Here is a 19,272-nt window from a genome sequence, read left to right on the forward strand (position 1 = left end):
TTTCTCTTTTTCTTTTTCTTTTTTTCGCTTTTTTCGTCTTTCTCCCCCCCCCCTCACAATTGAAGCAGGCTGGTGGCATGGGAAATTGGAGTAATAGTTTCGCTGCTAGACTTCTACAGCAAAAGATAGATCTGTGCCAGCTTGCTGCTCGGAAGTTCAGCATGCAAATGACGCTGTTTGAAATCCACCACGACATAAAACACCAATTCTGCCTTTTCTCTACACTCTAGCTTGCCGTTCAAGGAGAGTGCTCCCGTAAACATTATTATTTCAGTATTTCCTCGCATCCATCCATCGATTCAAAAAAAAAAAAAAAAAAAAAGAAAAAAAAGAAAAACAGAGCTATCATCATGATGGGATTTGCGGCTGCGAGAGCGTCCAACGGCGCTAGGCCCGATCCGGCGAAAGCGCGCTCAACAACGCCAAGCCTTGGGAACGAAACGGCCAGACAGACAGCCAGCCAGATGGACAGGAGGACAAGCTGCGCTCTCTCTACCTCTCCCTCTCCCTTTCGACAGCAGACAGCAGACAGCAGACAACCGGGTGTGCGCGCAACTGGCTCGTGAAACGGCTCGGCTAGGTGCAATGGCTGGGCGTCACTCGGCCGCACGACTGTCACGATGCATTTCCTCGCGATACCTGCCAGGAGCCCGTAGCTCCGTCCGCCGTACGTATCATCTGCCCGGATGCTGGAGATCGCACTGTGTCATCCTGAAATCACAGCTAACTTGATTTTCTTATCAGACTTCCAGAGCAGTGTCCCTGCATGCGCTGAGCAATCCCAGCCGCTCTATCCGTCTGTCGCCCAGCTCATCCGTGAGAACAACATCCCGGAATCCGACATATCCAAAATTCCCGCAACTGGACCCAAGGGGCGGCTCCTCAAAGGCGATGTGCTCTCCTACATCGGCGCCATCCCATCCGACTACCCATCAAGCCTCTCTTCCAAACTCTCCGAACGCGCACAGCTTGACCTGAGCAACATCCGGCCCGCAGAGTCGTCGCCGCCATCACAACAGCAACAACCCCCAACAGCATCCCAAGCGGACCAGCGCAGGCCATCAGAAGCCCCAGCGGCCATCTCGCCGGAACCAATCCCCGCAGAACCCTTCGAAACCAACCTCGCCCTCCCGATCTCCCTGTCCCGCGTCCTCCGCGTCCAAAAAAGAGTCCGCTCCGCCATCGGAGTGACCATCCCTCTTTCGACATTCATCGCCCGCGCAACGGACATCGCGAATGACGAGCTGCCCTCCACGCGCACCCGCACCCGTCAGGAGATCGCCGACCAGCTGTTCGCCGAGGTAATCGGCATCCGAAGCTCCGCGGCTGACGATCTCCCTGCAACGTCGAGAGGAGACTATTTCCCGGACATCATCTCGGCGGCAGAGCTTGACTCTGCGGCCGAAGAACCCACCGCCCCCGCAGCGGATATAATCGACATTCTCTCCGGAAAAGCACCCGCTTCTAATGGCGCTCGTCGCTCGCGGACGGCAGCAGAGAGACCAGTGACCGAGAGCGACTATAAGTCAAGCGTGTTCAGCCTTACTGTCCCTGCATCCGAGAGGCTCAGGGGCCAAGCTTTCTTGGAGCGGATGCAGGCTGTTCTGGAGGATGAGCCGGAAAAGCTGGTTGTCCTATAAAAGAAAATTTCCTACGATTTTACCCTTCTTTTGATAAAAACATCTTGCTTCTCCCCGGCCGTTGACCTTTGGGTTTCTTTTTTTTTTTTCTTTTTTCCCTCCTTTTGCGTCAGCCTCAGACATGACCCTGCCAGCTTTTCCATGTATTATCCCTTAAGTATTATTTTTTCTTCTAGACTTTGTGTATGAACTTTCCTCAAATTACCGCTGTTAGCCTTTTGGAGAGGAAGAACAACAACAAAAAAAAGAAAAAAAACTGTGCGAGTATCGTCTACCTGTATTCTATCGACCAAAACTAGAATGGCAAGGAAAAGGATTTACGGAAAGTTTTTAACCCTGTGCCTCTCTACCGGCTAACTTAACCCAAGCTCCCAGCCTAGCATATGACTATGCCGTGATCTAGAACACATGGAATGAGCTTCCCCCTTTTTTTTTCCCTTTACTCAAGAACAACCACGGCAGCTACCTTACCCTCCTTTTTTTGAATTGCCATTTGACTCTGTATGAAGGATAAAGGGGGAGGCATTGGATTTCTCTAGAACCCTGGTTGAATCCTCGGGGCACTAGCTGCAAAATTGACATTTGGACGCCCCAGAGTTGGATGGTGGAGGTCGTTAGGGGGCCAAAACGTGAGGAAGTTATCTTTTTTTAGTTTTCTTTAGCATCCACAGTTCTTTTTTTCAAACCAGTATGCATTAATATGTATTTGGTTTATACCACCAAGTGATTTTCTTCGACTCAGTGGCAGCCGTGCACTTAGGCACACTATGTCTGTACGTATTCAGGGAATTGTCCTTGGGGAACGCAAGAAAGCCGTTTAGAAAAGCCAAAGTGCGTATCTCGACTCGGAGCAACGTATTGTTGCAGCTCTCGCGTCATCAAGCGCTTTATTTTGCATATCAAAAAGACCGCCCTTCAATCGGTTATCCTCTCCGGGCAGCTTGTCAGGTCCTTCGCTCGGGAAAAGACCTCCGTGACGCACGTCACTAATTTCTCCATTGATGTACCAAAGCTTACAGTCAAGGTATTCCGTGAGGTTCGTAATTTTAGAGAGTAGATAGAGCTATACTCTCCTTGAAGACAATCAAGTAAAGGGTGGAATTAACTTCTTCAACCCCGGTGAGGGGATAGGAGCTGTTTGAGGAGAAAGTCGGAGGAAGCTTATAGTTGGTAATCGTAATTCCTCCCCTAATGTCGTGGGATTTGCCCGTTTTAGAAGTGTTCTCGACTTCCCCGGGTACTTAGCTGATGAGATAGGCCCCCACTAAGGTCTTGGACAGACAGTTGGTCGGCACCCTCAATGACAGTCGTTCAGACTTAAGGACGGGAGAAGAAAGACTTTTAATCATGACCCCCGCCCCGACTCACCAAGTTCATTCTCATTGATCGACCTGTTCCGAATGAACTGCGCCAACTCCAGTCGGAAGCCCCAGAGCGGGCTGCCCGTCGCAAAGTTCAGCATCATTCTTCCGTCAGGGAAGATCCTAAGCTGACTGCGCATGCGTTCGATGTCACTAACCCATAGCTGATTGAAGTCGGGTAATGGGTTAGCGGGATGCCATGTTATTGGGGCGACACCCTGCGCCGACGACTGCTCTTCATTGAGAGTGATGAATGCATCAACCTCGAACTCGTTATCGGCTCCATCACTGGTCTCTGAGAGTCCGTCTCCGGAGTTTTCTCCAGGCTCCTTGGTATCGACCTCGGACGCCTGGTCTGAGTCGGTACCGTCAGTCTCTGATGCTGAACTTGGCTCTGGTGTGTGGTATGAGGAGCCTTGAGAAGGTTCCCTAAAAGCATCTTCGAAAGGCATCAGAGGCCCAGCGCCACCATTTGGAAATGGTGGCAGGTTGAGCCAGGCGGGAAATTCAACTCCAGGGGGGACTAAGTGAAGTAGTAATTCCTATGCATAAAATTAGTCAATGGCAACGGATTTCAACATTATTTTAGCTCTTCGCTTACCGGGGGGACTTCTAAATCATAATATTCTAATATTATGAGGGGCGTTTCTACACTTCGGTTTGCACCCCTAATGCCCTGCACAGATAGTGCCCCTGGTCGGACACCAGGCGGCGTTATGATCGGTCGCGGCCATGAGGTTTGTTCTACGTTTTGCTCCAAAAGCAGCTCCCTCGTTCTCTGATATCTGTTGAGCTGCATGATGGACTATGCAAGCTCATAAGCTAGGATCCGTAAGGGAGGGGCGGGTGGGTGCTTATCTGTGAGAGAATGAACGAGTAGTGCAGGCGGATTGATGAGGATGTGACTTAAGCGCTGCGGTAGGCGGGTGAATGAGGTGAGATCAAGGGAGCGGGAAGCGAGGTGAGAATGGATACTGTTGGAGAAGAAAGGGAAAAAGAAGACGGAGCAAGGAGCAGGTGTGATTTATATAAGGAGAGAAATAATGACTCTCTCCTGCTGCTGTCATTTTGACGACATTGTAACTCAAATATACCAAAGGAATGAATAGGTGGTGGCAGAGGGGTCCAAAGAATCGCCTTGATGCTGTTTAGGAACGCCAGTATCCCGATAGCGAATCAGCCCAGAGACTCATCTGTCATCCGTAGTTACGGATTTACAAAGGGAGTCATCGCATGACAGTGTGTCAACGATTGTTCAACAAAATATGTACACCAGAATATGACCAAGTCCGAAAATAGGTTTGGTGTACTTGGTACCAAAGCATGAGGTCAAAGTGACGCTTCCTTCGTTGGAAAGGTGTCCCTGGCGCACGCACCGGCGTTCGTTGGATGCGACGGAAGAGCATCGAGTATACACGCTGGCTGCTTCGAAGATCATGTCATATCTCTGTCGTGGATACCCTGAAAGAAATTTTCGAACTTTGGTCCGGGCTTCGACTGCCCAAATATACAAAGTTCCCGTTCGATCAAGCAAAAAGCTTAAGTGAAAACAAGCTTTCTGCCAGTAAGGGAGAAGGTGGGGATAGGATGCGCAGATATCTCATGTCGGACATAATAAAAAGGAAAACATCAACAAAGGAAACAGTAGAGAGTATTTGCATTATCAGCTATGTAGCATGGTCCCTAATCCAGACTCATGTTGAGAGGCTTTGGATTAAAAATTCTCTGTGAATGACCTGGAAGCTGGAAGAGTTCATCGTGAAGTTCCTCCATGATTCTCCAGCTTCTAGGGAGGATAATGGATGCCAGAATGAATCGCATATGCGATGGTATCAACAACTAGTTTCCTCAGGGGGCTGGCCTTAGTTGTACTTTGGGACGATGTACGAAGCCTGCGCTGTGGTAAAAATCTTGCATTTGGCAGTCTGGAAGATCTTGAACAACGCCAGCCTGTTGAAGCTGGCTGTTTGCAAGCAGTCGCCCGGAAGATAGGCACGTACGAGCAGACAAAAGCGAGAGATCCACCGGGAAACACAGTTTTCTTCCTCTGACAGGCATAATTTCGTCTTCTGGGCTTCTTGGAACTTCAAGAAACGATTCTCGACGTTCCAGGCCAGGAATGCGGAGTTGGGAATAGGGGGTATCTAAGTATCCAATTAGACAATAATTCATCGCAGCCCGGAGCGAGAAGCTTAACATAATTCGCATGGCTTTCAATACCCTCGTTTGTATATCAAACTCTGGAATGCTAGTTGCTCTGGAATACAAGAAGTCAAGACTTCCATCAGTAAGGGTTTCCACCACTCCTCTCCTCCATAGTCATACAAACATGCGGCAAGTCCGTACTCAACATAGTCAGGATAAAACCCACTATGCTCCCAGTCCACAATGCCTGTTATCTTCCTGTCTTTGATGAGGATATTCCATGGAAAGAGATCTCCGTGCATGGGCACAAACTTTGACTGACTATTCCTTCATAATTCTGTGAGTGTCCTTCTCCACTTGCATTTTTCGGACATGTTCTTTACACGGGAAAGATACCATTCATTGAACTTGGCCTCTGAAATTGAATGGTCCCATGAACTTTGTCCTGATACCTTTGTACAGGTTGCGGGTAGGCTGGTGATTGACATGTCCAATATATGGCTGGGTGCATGAGCTGAAATAAATGGTCTACAAGCTGTTCCCTGATTGACGTGTGTTGTTGGTTGTTCAATGTTGGCCAGGCCCTGTCCAGTGGATCACTTGGCACAAAGTCAGCAATCATTGTGATCTGATGGCGGTCGACTTGGCAGCATTCCCAGACAGTAGGAGCCAAGAGGTTCTGAGAATGCGTGTAGGCAATCATATCCGCCTCCAACTGCCAGAAAAAGCCCATGGTTTTGAATTTAACGGTGACAGGGCGTCCACCTAGGGTGTTGTGGCCCTTCATAACGCGGTTACCGAAATACTCGTATATTGCTTCCCCGTCGAAGGAACCATCATAGTGGCGTTCAGAAGGGCGCCTTTTGGACTCGCTATTATTCTGCGGTCTGAACTTGTTAGCTGGGATTGGAATGAACTGGTACTGCTAAAGACACTCAAAATATAGCTCCAAACAGTAGACCATAACAACGTAGGAAATACTGCAAAATGATGTCTGAAGAGAAAGGGGCAGGTTTCAAAGGCTATTTTTTGAAATCAAGGGAGATATCATGAATAAGTCGGGGGTTAGGCAGCGCATCACTCTGCCGATGTAAGAACCGGCACACTTGGGCAGCGCTCGAAGGGATGAGCGCGATTGATACTATTCAGCAACTGTATCTAAATTAGCAACATACCAAAATCGTGGATCTCTGATTTCCTTGTAGGAAAGGGTTCTTTACTTATAAATATTGATTAATTTGAAAAGTATTCAATAAAAAAATAGTGGAATCAGAGAAAGTATTTTTATACATCAGCACACTCCGTACCTGAGTAATCTCTGCTCCAGCAGCCATTCCTCAAAGCTTTGTTCTGAATATGGCTGAATTCCAACAGGTGGACTGTCCACCAAAGGGCGAAATCTCCGGTTCGGCTCACCATATCGTCTGTTGAAGAGTAGCGGCGGAGGGAAAATTGGTGTACGGAGTACTCGCAGCAACAAATTGAAACGCCATCACCGGCCCAACTTCCCAACAGTTCGAAAGGAAAGGTCAAAGTCAAAAGTACAAAGCTCTAGGATATTTAAACAACGCGAAAACCAACGAATCCCGGGGGGCATAGCCTGTTATTAAAAACTGATCGTTCTTTTCTTTCTTTTATAATACAACAAGAGAAGAGTAGGAGAGATACAAGAGAGAAAATTTAGTAGTCACGCGTCTTGTGGGACTGCTAAAGAGAAGAGGCCAACTTGTCACCTCCTTATAAAGCACTTTGTAGCGCAACTTTTTGCAAAAGAAGCAATTCTGAGGAGAAGGTCCCCAATGTGTCCAGTCTAAAATCCGCCGTTTGCCCTTCAATCTTTACGTATGCAAAATGTTCTTGAGTAAACAACCTCCTCGAATTCACGAAGAACTTCCAAAAAGCGTGGCTCGTCTTCTTTAGCGGAGCCTTGAAAAAGGCCATCTGCGAAACTGCGCGCTCGGACTCCCAGCGCTTCTGAGCTGCAGCACGGCCCTCTTCACTCATTTGGGAATGAGGCACGACCAGCTGACGTGAGAAGGAAATCTGGTCCGGCGTCGCAATGATTTCTCGCTGCCTGGGAAACGGAACCATCCTGCGCACTTTTATCGAGAGCTGGGTCTGCTGTCCCTGTGGTCGTGACGCCGTGATTGAAGCAATAAGGTTACCTCCCCGCCGCAGGAAGACGGTGCCCATAGCCGCCATGACTACGCATATGCCAGCAAATGTATATTCCTGCCATTTGGCAACCTGCATAAGGGGATCGATGGAGGTTGTGTAAAAATTGTAACCGGCATACAAATAGCAAAACGTTGCGACAGACACTGCTCCGAGTATGTAGCTGCGGTGGGAAGGGGCTTTGAAAATCTCTACAGGGCCGGAGGCCTGGGATATTTGGAAGTTGAACTTGCGGAATCGCTCATCGGATCGTGTCGAGGGTGGGGATGCGGGTTTCAATCGGAGTGCGGCGGAAGCTTTAGGGGTTGGGACAGGCTTCGCAGACGCAAGGACATCCCGTTTACCCGATGAATGCCTTTGGAATACCCTGCAGCTAGAGGAAGGGTCCCTCCGTAATAGGCGAGCGAAAGGGTGAAGGCTACCACGCAGCGAGAGAGTCCGGGGAAGCATTTTGAGACAGCAGCTACAGACAGCACAGGTCAATCACACAGTCAAAAGGGTATTGCATCTCAACTAGTAGTCAGAAAGGAAGGCCAATTGGTCGCTATCTCACCTCCATCTCCCTTGGGCTTCTGCGTTCTGCTGTTCGGTCTGTGACGAAGAAATCTATTCGATGTATTTAGCAACATTGACTTGAACATTCAACGTTCCACTATTTGCCTAATTCAGTATAATCTGGTGGATAATCTTAATTCTTAGTGTACTTACTTACTTGGTAGTGAAAGTTAAAAATGTTCATGCATACTGAGCATATCTGATGTTCAGAAATGATTTTTTGAATGAATTTGTTTCGGAAGTTTAATCAAGAAATTCAATAACAATTAATCAGCTTTAGTAGCCAACTATAGGTCAAAGACAGGTTCTATCAGCAAAAAATGTAATTATTTTGCATAATGTATCCTACTGCATTCTTCCTGAGTTAAACCCCTTGATAACTAGTGGTTATATGGGGGTTCTAAAAAGACTCTCTATAGAATCACTCAATGCCTTCGTCCCCTCATTGGCGATCACTGTCCAAAGTGTCGTCAGGTTATCACTGGTATCCTCAAGAGCTATTAGGATGAGGTAGAAACCCTTTTTCTCCTTTTTTTTAGCCAGAGCGGTGGAAACATCATTGTTGGCTTGATGATTAGACCTCCCAACCCGGGGACATTCAAACAAAACAACCGACTGACAAGCCAAACTCCTTAGAATTTGTGCGAGATCAGCTTATTGCGCCAATCTTCTCCAAACTTCGCCTCGCATATCTCTGCAAGCTCCTTCGCTACCTCATTGCTTACGTCCTTCCAGGAGCCGTCCATGTGGATGGAATCTAAAGGCACGATCTCCAACATGTGTCCTACCCAAGCACCTCGACAGCGAGTGCCCCTCTCAAGGTCATCGCATACTGTAGGTAAGGTATAATGAGTTGTACGGAAAGTCCGAGCAATGATTACACTGCCAAATCCCAATATGTCAATGAACGGGCCTCGGACATATTCCGGCTTCAGTGCAATGGCTTGCGCAGAAACAAACTCGCGAGTGGTTAAATTACGCAGAACCCACGGCTTATCGGTCGGATAAAATGATGCAGGTCTGGGATTTATTACCTCGGGTAGATCCTGTGGGAAACGACACTTCAAGCCAAAAACATGCCTCGACAAGACATCCGGGAAACTGAAATTCCACTCAGGTGTACGCGAGTTCATTGGATTTGATCGCTTAATGAGAATTGTCTCGTCCCATTCTTCATTGAATATCCTCAGCTTGTTATGTTCAGAGTCATCCAGGAGTAATCGATCGTCCCCACCCACACAGGTAACCGAAGCCCCCGCCCAAACGCCTAATAGCTTAGCAAAATATTTCGTAATTATCGATTTGGAGATGCCCCAGAAGTGTCGACAAGTAAGACCGAAGCGCAATATATCATGAACATCGAGGAAACCAAGAATTGTGTAGTGAATTTCGATTGGCAGGGTATGAAATCGCGCAAAGGGCCCATGGGAAGACTCCGGAAGCTGTGATGGAGCAATGGGCCTGGCAAAAAGGAAAACAACCCAACAAGCAGAGTCATTGAATATCAAACCTTCAAGCCTTCCTCCCCAAGAAGTGTGCAAGCTTCCATGCGGCCCAGTTGTGACAAGTTGGAAATCCTGCTCTCGCGCAGTACAGCAGAGGTATTGCCGTCCTCTGTTGCGGACAAACAGATTAACCATATTGACTTGACTGAAACCCCTGTTCTCCGCTATCAGTAGGAAATAACACATGTATCTCTTTAAAGTCATCTTGAAGGGTGATGGGAATACTGACAAAGAGAATATTGGCCTTAGGAGGTGATCCTTTTGGTTGTTGGGTTAAGCAATAAACTTACCTCTTTTAGAAAATGGGGGTATTGCTCCTCTAGGAGTGCAGATTTCAAGTCGAGGGCGGTTGAGAATTCATTTTGAGCGCCTGATAATAATGCGCCAAGAAAGAGCCAGCCATGTTGTTGGACGTCATAAGTGGTTGTTATTAGCATGCAGGCAGCTGAGGCCTGTGCTGAGCGCTAGTCCGCAATAGGAAGCCTAGGGCCAACACCACGACCATCCGGGCGCGGCACGTGATCAAAACTTTTAAATCAGATTCAAAATCCTCAATTAGTGCATCATACATTCTGAATTCTATATATTTTGGACCCTTTATATATGCATTGTAAATCTGTAGTTGATCTACAGTTTCAAGCTTGCAATCCGTGGTTCAACAGGTTGTGTCAGATAAACATTTTCCAACAGTTGCCCGAAAAGCTCATTTTTCCGGTATTGGATGGTGATTAGAACGCTGGTTGGAGAAACTGTACGGGCGGATCTTCAATGTTTGACAATTATGAAGGATGAAATCTACATGATTGAGCCGTCGAAAAGTCTTTACCAAGCCGCTAAAGGTATCCTGGCCTGTTACAGAACACGATATTATGAATAAGGCAAAATCCCTCCGCCCAAAAATAGCCAGTGTGAATGCAGCAACAAATCGGCAGGACCTTACTTTAACTCTGAGAGAACACTAAATAGATTTATTGTGGGTGAGGTTTCCGAGTTCAAACTGGGTGATTGTGTCATCATATGCCTTGATAATTGGATCATATAAGCGGTTTGGGTCTTGGGGAGTGCCAACAATGAGACCTTTGTCATTGTAAGGAAAGAGAATGTCCCGTAGGACCCGACAAAGCGGTACAACACCACGGAATTTTGGAGGGAACTCCCTCAAAATGAATCCAAATCCCATGTTTTCAGCTTTGCTCATATGGCCAAGCTTGGCGTTTGCAATGTCCTCATAGTTACCAGTATACCAGGCACGCAGTTTACTATCCTTAGGATGGTTATCCTTCCCCCAGCCATTACGGGCGCACTGCCAGATAAGCACGTAAAAGAAAGACTCGAGGTCATGCCGATAGGTATGGTCGATATTAAGCAGCACCTCAATCGCCATGAACTCCATCGTGCCGGTCTGGTGCCGTGCGCCGCTTCGCTCGCTGCCGACTTCCTTGGCAAGATCCAGATCGATTAGCATGCCCGAGTGACCACCCGCCTTTTCAGGATCCGTAATAATTATATTGTTCTCCGAAATATCTCGATGAAGGATGTTCCCATCCAGGTAAAGAGACCGGTGCGCCTTTATTGCATCGCGAAGCGCCTTGAGCAGCTCCAAGGGTGATTCGTACTTGTAGATCGGCCGGCCAGCGGGCGATATCAGCAGACAGCGGAGGACACGGTTGTCGTAGGGTTCCTCGCCATTTCCGTCGAAGAGGCTCGGCTTGTGCGCCGACTGAACAGAGAAAGCTAGTTCATCCTCCTGCTGGGTGTCCCTCGACGGTTGATGGATGGAACGCGATCGTTTGGATACCTGCATCCCCTTGTCCGGAGATCTGCGTTTCCTGGAAGATGATTTTCGACGGATATCTAAGCGACAGGGCTCGGTGAGCGGCTGAGATTGATGAAACGAGGAGGCTGTGCTGGGGGGTGCGCTTTTGAAGTTGTGGCGCTTGTTGTTGAAGGTCAGGCCGCGGCGCATGTCGGCGATACTAGTGATGGCACCATGGCCAATGATCCTGGCGACCCCCCGGACATTCTTCCGACCGGCCAGCTCGAGGAGTTCCGCCTCCGGTCGCCGCTTGTCCGACACCCACGAGAATTTGGCTACGCCCTCCACTTGTCCATTGTTTGCGAGAAAACATGTGGTTCCGCGACACACGATGGCAGGTTGAAAGGAAAGCATTTCACCCAGCCGCAGCACCTTTTCCTCTGAGTTCCCAGGCCCTTTGACAGTTATTGATTTGTTGCCGCCTTCATCCCTAGCAATAAAGGTGTCCAGTCCCAGCTCCTCATCGCTCATCATGGTGTAGCCCACAAGCACCTGCAAGAACCGTCTCGAGTCCTCATTGACATCGATGATGCCCGAGCTGTAGGGGCCCGAGCGGTCGAACACCCACGCCTCCATCTTGGTCCCGCAGACGGCGAATGCGTGGACGAACCGCCGGGTGGGCTGCGCAGCAAAGACCTCGCGCACGCAGCAGCCCATCTGCAGCAGTGTGCTTTTGGTCCTGATCTCCTCCTTGGGCTTTTTGAGCTCGCCAACTACCAGGATGTCTCTCCAGTCGTGTTTGTTTCGCGAGGGGCTCCCACTCCTAGCTCTCAAAAGAAGATCAACTTGCCGTTCCGCCTTCGAACCGGTAAGATCCACTTTGCTAGCCGTGGTGTAGTAGGTGCCGCGTGATTCCGAGAGAAGGTCTTCTTGAAGACGAAACCACCAGGCAAGGACATCGTCCTGTGTAGGAGGGTTTGGAAACTGGGCCCAATTACCATCGCTGTCTGGGGCCAGTACGCGTCGACAGATGGCATCTGCTTTGCCGCTCCAGTTTTTTCCCTCAAAGTATTTGTCAAAGAAGCCCTCGACGTCTCGAAATGTGCAGCCACGTATCTCCTCAAAGATTCTCGGATTCACCAACTCACGCGTCTGCTCGGAGCCTTTCTGTGATGACGAGGTGGATCTGATCGGCGTGCCATCGAACGAGGGTGGTACGCTCGCCGGAGGAGTTGTTCGAGGGACGGTGTCAATGAGGCTAAATACAGCTTTCCAGATGTCGATGTTCCATTCATCGACGTCCTGGATTTCAATGCCTGGTGGCCTTTGGGTGACCAGGCATACCAGTGACCGGTAGTCATCGTACTTGAAGTTTCCTTTTGCATTTCGCAGACGCTTGACTAAGTGTGCTAGATCAGACACCATATCCCCGTTACTCATTCGCGAGCGAAGGCTGTAAGCTGCATCCTCTCCCTGTAAAGCAGAGAGGAGTTTTGAAATCGCATTTCGATAGAGTTGGTCAAGGCTATCCTCAGAGCCATCGCAACTTAGACGCGACTCATAGATTTTTTCAGCTTCCTGAAGCACATCTCGTAAATAACTGAATGAGTTAGTTAGAGGATGGTTCTTGATAATGTTGCGATCTCCCTGTGAAAGCTCCGCCATTTGGCGGTATAAAAGACCGTTGAGTTGGTGCGAGGTTAACTAGGAATTGTAAAGGGAGAAAAGTCAGGTTGGTATGCTGATTTTATGTGATGAATGGGAAGCAAACACAGGAACAAAATGCAGAATTGTTAGGAAGTTATGATGTATGGTATCTGGAGAGAAGATACCTTGCTGGGAACAGGTGCTGGTATGGATAATCAAAGTGAGGATTATGGTAAAAGGGTTGTTCCGGCTTGGCTTCAGTCCATATCAGAATTTTGTACCCCGTACTCTGTACTCCGTAGGCACGAAAAACCATGGAACCCTGATGAACCCACTGTAAACAGTGCCTGAAAGATTCCTGCAGCAGGAATAGCATATTTACTATTCCTGAATAGAAAACAGTTCTCATTTTTAAAGATTTCTCTGTCTGAGAAACATTTCTAATTACTGTACGGAGTACGGAGTAGAATGATTTCAGAACAAGAGAAATATTCTCAGAGTTACTGAGAATATCAGTAAAAATTCAGTTAAAATACTGTCAGAAATTAACTACTGTAATCCTGGTTCCAGATATCATTTATTTCTAGTTCTTGATTAAATATGTACAAAGCAAGCAAATCTCAGAGAAATAAAATATTTCAGATATATAGTAGAAAAGTGCCAGAATTCTAACTACTGAAAATCTGATTATCACTGATATCTACTCCGTAATATCTCACTAATAGTACTCCGTACTCCGTACGGAGTACAGTATAAAGACTTGACTTTTTAGTTACAGGGGTAGGGGGTTGAACCCCTATTCTTCTCAGGCTGAGCCCTTGATGCCATGCTGTGCTAAGAATCTCAGGCCAAGCTCGCTACCAAGCAGTCTGTCACTATAATTATCCACCAATCAAAAGGCGTTATGGCCAGTCCGAAAGAGCTGCCAGACCCTTGTTGGAGATCTCCAACGAGGCAGATGATAATATACATGCGAGCTTTGCAAAGACTGGAATTTATCCTCTGGATTCTCAATGTCAACTAAGCTGATTTGAAACTACTAATTAGCAAGCTTCTACTCCGTACATTATCAGTTGAATCAGTTATCTCTAGTAATATGCATCAACTCTGTCAAGAGAGTAAGAATATATATCTTTAGCACAGTTTAAATTTGCAGAGTGTTGAATGGATTATTCAAGTCAGTAAACAATTTGCTTTTTGTAATAAACTGCTAAAGTATGAGAAATCACAATTTAAAATCAACTTTAGTGACAGAGAAGCAACACTGCAAGCAAGACAAGCCCTTAGATCTACTTAATAAAGATAATTCTAGCTAGAGATAGTTCTGGAGTCCAATCAAAGTCATCAAAGCTCACAAATGTCTGGATGAAATAGAGATTGAAAAAGTCAACAAAATTGCTCAAACACAAGAAGCAAAGCTTCAACAGGAGCTCCAAGAAAAAACAGACTGCTAGAAATGCTGAAGAAAGATGGATTGAATGAAAGAATGTCTGCAAGCAATGAAAAACTGAAAAAATCAAATATGCTAGATAAAGAGAGGCACAACATGTTGCTTGTGAGGAGAAGAAGACTTTACAACTAGCAGAGAAGAAAAAACAGATAGTTGAATGTACTGCTAAATGCCAGCAGTCAGAGCTTTAAGCACCAGCTTCAAAGCGCCGTCGGAAGGACTCCCCTACTAAAGAGCCTCATCATGAAGAGTGTATACAATCTTCCAAAAGGGGAAGTAAGAGCTCTACAAGCCTCCCTAGCAAGGCATTAGGCTCTCTAGCCAAGAAATCTACTGTTGACATTCCTTTGAATTCTTTCCTATCTACCCCCCAAATCTCTCACTCTGGCTGCAATATTAGGCTGTCCACCTGTTTATTTTCCTAGCCACACTAATTTCTATGCTTCAAAGGACACACTCATTCGATATTTAATAGCTAGTTTAATAATAAAGATGTGGTTGTTGAGATATTTAATAAATTTGTTGCATGGAACATTGGAAGAAATTTGGCTCGTTTGGTGGTTTGGCTCGTTTGGTGGTTTGGCTCGTTTGGTGGTTTGGCTCGTTTGGTGGTGAACTACCTTATTCGAGGTAGCCTTGGATGTAGGTAATAATTACTCATACATACATTGTCGTTCGTTCACCTCTCACAACCTCGCCCACTTCTCTTTCAACCCTCCTCCTTCGTTCCCCATCGTCCCGACAAAGAAGGTGTGCCAACACCGGCGCTCTGCATTCAAACCAGCTGCTGCGTCAGATACAAGTCACATATTCTCTCCCGACCTTTATACCCAACTGATGGCACGTCGGATTGATATGTCGGTTCTCACCGACAAAAATCGCTTAGTGAAAGACGAGCTTATACCCGTCTACCGTGTTGACGATCGGACAGTGGCAAAGCTGACCGACCCTCACCGGGTAGCTGAAGCTGAAGCGTTACGACTTGTTCGGGCAAAGACTTCCATTCCAGTCCCTGAGGTATACGCAGCATACACGGATACAAAGACCAATCGCGGTGTAATCCTCATGGAATACATTGAAGGCCAGGTCCTCCGAGACGTCTAGGATGACTTAAGTCAGGGCCAACGACAGAAAATCATACTACAATTGAAGTCTTATATGGTAGAGCTACGCTCGATCAACGGCACCTTCATCGGTTCTGTTTGACGGCACGTATTGCGAAGACCCGGTCTTCTGCGCTGAGCTTGGCGGGTTTGGTCCTTATAAAACTGAAGCGGAATTCAACGAAGGCCTCATCAGAGCGATGAACCTTTCACAAAAAAACACCTGGGTCGACCATGCGACCAGGCTCGTCAGGGCGTTACCCAAGCATAAGATCGTGCTCACCCACGCCGATTTTTCTCCCCGAAACATACTCATTCGCGGCGACAAGGTCGTTGCCATCTTGGATTGGGAAATGGCGGGCTTTTATCCTGCGTATTGGGAATATATCAAAGCAATGTACCATCCTGACTGGCAAAGCGGATGGATCAAAAACGGCGCAGTCGAGAAGATACTACGACCTTACCACCTTGAGCATGCGGTTCTGCTACACATGCAGGAAATCGTGTTCTGACCGGAAATACCGTTATTATTGCCTATTCAACGGACTAAGATCAATTTCATTTGGAAGATAGCAAATATAACGCAATACAAAAAAGACAAAAACAAAAACAAAAGGAAAACAGACAGAGAAGCACCGAAAACAGTCCACCGCGCAATGTCTCCTGCCTCGTCACATCACAAATTCCATTGCCTTCGCTTTACCCCCATTATCACCCGACACGCAATGTACCGCGCCCCTCACCATATCTCTGACAACTTTAACCTCACCACCGACCGGCCTCGATTCCACACGCATTATCGTCTTCTTGACCATGAGTTAGACGAAAACATTATTCGGCTTCAGGCGCTTCCCCCCTGACTTGTAGGCCCAGAACCACAGGTTCCACAGCTTCCAACGCTGGCACTACCCCCCGAGGGTAGTGCAGAAGCGCTGGACGTTGCCGCCAGCTCCTCCCGCGAGGGCTCGACTTGACTCTCGTAGTGGGCCTTTGTTCCCGGTGGTACAAGGCTTTTTCCTTCGAGTTTTTCCAGGAGCGCTACGGTCCAGCGCTGGCATCGCTGCATCGATACGGCCTGTGCTGCCGCCTTCACTTTGTTCACGAAGAGATTGCGGACCGACAAAGACTGGCAGTGCTTGCATGGATCATGCAAAACAGCCCCGCAGAGAAATTAAGACCTTTCCGTCTTACCACAACGCAAGAAATTCATCAGGAAGACAAAGAGTTTGTGCTGAAGATCATGAAGCTCGATCCCAGAGACCGACCAACTGCCGGCCAGCTCCTGGAAGATAGATGGTTCCATCAACTCAATTACTGATCGACCAGGATGTACTTGATTTAACAACAAGAACTAACGCAAGGTTCCAACATTCGTTCCACTGTTCCTCCATTGCTCAAGCATCCAATTAGCTCCCTCCTCCTGTACGCTCAAATGTTGGTGATTCCTCCCATTAATCTACTCTCTCTTGACCGGGAAATGTACGCTCCTTCCTTCTCCTTTATCAGGACGTAGAGTTAAGTGTTCGTATTCTCAGGTGATTTGACCTTCGCTGATAGGACATGACCAGGTCGATATTGGAGGTCGGAGAGGAAGAGTCAGCCAACATTATAGAAAAGAGACTTCATTAGGTATATAATGCCCGAGAAACGGGCGGATTAGGAACTAGTATATCAGTAATCCCTTTGTCTAGGGGCAGCCGGGACACTTATTGGAGTCCTGTGTTCCTCTGAACATATGAAACCTTACAATTTCGAAAGGGATCTGCAGTTCCAATATATAAGGGCAAAAAAAAAAATAAAATAAAATAAAATAAAAATAAAAATAAAAATAAAAAATGAAAAGACAGAAAAGAAACAGGCATTATGGGGGGGGTATCTCAGACTGAATCGATCGAACGCTTCAAGAATCATGACTTTGCATCCACCCTCGTCGACGTACTTGCGTCCTCTTGGGTAGCAGCCAGCTGCCCTTCCAGCCTAGACGATACATCGGAAGCCGCTTTACGTGCGTTATCCGGCATCCCCACAACTAAATCATCGAGACTCTTAGGCATGCTACCATTCCCATCAGGAGTGATTGTCCCGTCGCTGGATGGTTGCCATTTGCTGACATCTTTCTTGAGCTGCTCCAGTTCATTCTGGAATCGCTTACCGAAAACATCAATATAATACGTCGCTCCGTTGTAGATACTCCACGAAAACACGACGAACAGGAACGTCCCACTAGCCCAGCGATACCAAAACCACAGCGGACAAGGGGTCAAAGTTAGAAGAGCATAAGTATATTGAATCAGCATGAATGCTGGCTCTTGTAGGGCTTCAGGTAAGCTGAGAACAAACTTCCCGATCCATGTTTTGGCGTATGATTTGCGTAACCATGTAAAGCTAGTTGGCCGGCCGGCGGCAATCTTCTCTCGACGTCGCACTGTAATAAGAAAATGGTACGACAGCTGCCACACTGCGTAGGGAATGGAAGCCCAGAGCATCATGGCCCCAAGAGAGTAGTGTTCTGGCGAGCCCGGTGCGCTGAATTTGATATTATACGCGGCGGGAAACCGTTTCAGCAGCGTGCCAGGTGGTGTCAGGTGAACTATACAGTGGAGGGTCACGGGAGGCATGATGTGGATAAACAGACTAGCTGGTAATTAGCCCGGCTCAGAGAAGATGGCGGGCAGGAAAAATACCTTGTGACTTTGTCCAGGCTATGAAATACCATAGAGTTCCTCCACATCGCGATTGCGACTGCGTTGTTACCATAGGCCAGACAGTACGTGCTCAGGAATAGCCGCTTGGATCGTGGAAACACCCACACACTCAGGACCGTCAAAAGATTGACAAAGTAGCAGAGATCGGCCAAGAAATAATGATATCCCTTCTTGTGGTAGGTATAGAAGCGGATCGGCATGAAATAAAGGATTTGGAGAGTGAACCAGTAATGGAAATAGGTTGGATACGCTCCGATGAGGTATCCGCTGATGAAGATGTTGAGGACACCGGCGATGAACGAGAGTTTCTCGCGAGCGGTCACCGTTGCGGTGTCGTTCCATCGGGCGCCGAGTCGTTCAACGGAGTCCTTCATTCGTCTTCGATATTTCTCCAACTGCTCGTCTGAATTCGGGACTCTCTTCCGCCATTCGCCAACCACCCTCTCCTTCGCCTGCAGGCTCGTAGATTTGAACTTCTCTTGCTGTCTCTTCACCTTTTCCTTCTGTGCCGTCAGGGTATTCTGCCATTTCTCGAGCTTCTGAGGAAGAGCCAGATTACTGAGGAGGTCGAGCACCGTAAGCTTGTCCAGAGGAGGAAACGGCTCCCAATCCTCTTGATAAGAATTGCTGCTCCCCGACGAAGACGACGAAGTTCGCGTAAGCTCATTTGAATTGGACGACTTGCGCACGTCAGCACGGCGTTTCAACATTGCCTGGACAGTATCTGCCGACTCCACCACCGCATGCTCGTCACCAACGTCCGGGTCGGGTTTGCCTCTAGGAACGGAAGCTGGCTCCGACATGTTGGAGGTTGTTTCTTCCATAGGATCTCAATGTTAGGTAATATGCAGCTAGCCGTTTGCTTTTTCAAGGCTGGATGCAGCGTGTTGACATCTTTCGAAACCAGATAGGTCAGCCTCTCTGAAGTTTGGTCAGTGGACGGTGACATCACTCACGAAGCTTAAGGACAGCTACCACAAGGGGAAGAGGAGCTTGACCGGCCTACATAGATAGGGTGGTCTCGGGTTGAATTAGGAAACACAGCATCTCAGTAGATAAGACAGTCATATTCACCCGAAAGTATAGCGGACAAGGTGTCGGCGAGCTGCGAATTTACAGTCAAATATTACGGTGTTCCATGTGAGACGCATAAATTTCTGGGAGGGACGTGCACAGGTGCGAGCTCGTGGTTGGCTTTTCCCGTCTAGGATACAGCACTAGTCCGTCTTG

General features: G+C 47.7%; 9 protein-coding genes across 9 annotated transcripts; 3 read left to right on the top strand and 6 right to left on the bottom strand.

The window, feature by feature from the left end:
* The first annotated feature begins 502 nt into the window (after positions 1-502).
* CIMG_07611 (pyruvate dehydrogenase complex component Pdx1) lies at positions 503-1,974 on the top strand. Its single transcript, XM_001240447.2, has 2 exons — positions 503-667; positions 745-1,974. Exons 1-2 carry the CDS (start codon positions 586-588, stop codon positions 1,638-1,640), a joined length of 978 nt encoding a protein of 325 aa, XP_001240448.1. The 5' UTR covers positions 503-585; the 3' UTR covers positions 1,641-1,974.
* Positions 1,975-2,686: 712 nt separating this feature from the next.
* CIMG_07610 (uncharacterized protein) lies at positions 2,687-3,800 on the bottom strand (the record flags this gene model as incomplete). Its single annotated transcript, XM_001240446.2, has 3 exons — positions 2,687-2,868; positions 3,009-3,543; positions 3,603-3,800. 3 exons carry the CDS (start codon positions 3,798-3,800, stop codon positions 2,687-2,689), a joined length of 915 nt encoding a protein of 304 aa, XP_001240447.2.
* Positions 3,801-5,525: 1,725 nt separating this feature from the next.
* On the bottom strand, positions 5,526-6,480 carry CIMG_07609 (uncharacterized protein; the record flags this gene model as incomplete). The annotated part of the gene is made up of 2 exons (XM_001240445.2): positions 5,526-6,071; positions 6,454-6,480. The coding sequence occupies 2 exons, from the start codon at positions 6,478-6,480 to the stop codon at positions 5,526-5,528; spliced, it is 573 nt and encodes a 190-aa protein (XP_001240446.2).
* Positions 6,481-6,883: 403 nt separating this feature from the next.
* CIMG_07608 (uncharacterized protein) lies at positions 6,884-7,771 on the bottom strand (the record flags this gene model as incomplete). Its single annotated transcript, XM_001240444.2, has 1 exon — positions 6,884-7,771. One exon carries the CDS (start codon positions 7,769-7,771, stop codon positions 6,884-6,886), a length of 888 nt encoding a protein of 295 aa, XP_001240445.2.
* A 673-nt stretch (positions 7,772-8,444) lies between these two features.
* CIMG_07607 (uncharacterized protein) lies at positions 8,445-9,516 on the bottom strand (the record flags this gene model as incomplete). The annotated part of the gene is made up of 1 exon (XM_001240443.2): positions 8,445-9,516. One exon carries the CDS (start codon positions 9,514-9,516, stop codon positions 8,509-8,511), a length of 1,008 nt encoding a protein of 335 aa, XP_001240444.1. The 3' UTR covers positions 8,445-8,508.
* A 790-nt stretch (positions 9,517-10,306) lies between these two features.
* On the bottom strand, positions 10,307-12,802 carry CIMG_07606 (uncharacterized protein; the record flags this gene model as incomplete). The annotated part of the gene is made up of 1 exon (XM_001240442.2): positions 10,307-12,802. One exon carries the CDS (start codon positions 12,800-12,802, stop codon positions 10,340-10,342), a length of 2,463 nt encoding a protein of 820 aa, XP_001240443.2. The 3' UTR covers positions 10,307-10,339.
* Positions 12,803-15,071: 2,269 nt separating this feature from the next.
* Positions 15,072-15,849, top strand: CIMG_07605 (uncharacterized protein; the record flags this gene model as incomplete). Its single annotated transcript, XM_001240441.2, has 2 exons — positions 15,072-15,332; positions 15,400-15,849. 2 exons carry the CDS (start codon positions 15,072-15,074, stop codon positions 15,847-15,849), a joined length of 711 nt encoding a protein of 236 aa, XP_001240442.2.
* Positions 15,850-16,150: 301 nt separating this feature from the next.
* Positions 16,151-16,655, top strand: CIMG_07604 (uncharacterized protein; the record flags this gene model as incomplete). The annotated part of the gene is made up of 2 exons (XM_001240440.1): positions 16,151-16,154; positions 16,321-16,655. 2 exons carry the CDS (start codon positions 16,151-16,153, stop codon positions 16,653-16,655), a joined length of 339 nt encoding a protein of 112 aa, XP_001240441.1.
* Positions 16,656-16,974: 319 nt separating this feature from the next.
* CIMG_07603 (glycerophosphocholine acyltransferase) lies at positions 16,975-19,109 on the bottom strand. Its single transcript, XM_001240439.2, has 3 exons — positions 18,999-19,109; positions 18,022-18,936; positions 16,975-17,971 (listed from the first exon to the last, which is right to left on the bottom strand). The coding sequence occupies exons 2-3, from the start codon at positions 18,864-18,866 to the stop codon at positions 17,245-17,247; spliced, it is 1,572 nt and encodes a 523-aa protein (XP_001240440.2). The 5' UTR covers positions 18,867-18,936; positions 18,999-19,109; the 3' UTR covers positions 16,975-17,244.
* Between the last annotated feature and the right edge of the window lie 163 nt (positions 19,110-19,272).

Source organism: Coccidioides immitis (assembly GCF_000149335.2).
Source record: "Coccidioides immitis RS genomic scaffold supercont3.3, whole genome shotgun sequence".
NCBI classification, from domain to species: Eukaryota; Fungi; Ascomycota; class Eurotiomycetes; order Onygenales; family Onygenaceae; genus Coccidioides; species Coccidioides immitis.

Excerpts from the sequence above, each read along its gene's own strand:
- CIMG_07611 (XM_001240447.2), top strand. The coding sequence starts at position 586 with ATGGCTGGGCGTCACTCGGCCGCACGACTGTCACGATGCATTTCCTCG. Across the intron at positions 668-744 it reads AGCCCGTAGCTCCGTCCGCC|ACTTCCAGAGCAGTGTCCCT; the intron begins GTACGTATCATC and ends TTTTCTTATCAG.
- CIMG_07603 (XM_001240439.2), bottom strand. The coding sequence starts at position 18,866 with ATGGAAGAAACAACCTCCAACATGTCGGAGCCAGCTTCCGTTCCTAGA. Across the intron at positions 17,972-18,021 it reads AGCCTGGACAAAGTCACAAG|TCTGTTTATCCACATCATGC; the intron begins GTATTTTTCCTG and ends ATTACCAGCTAG.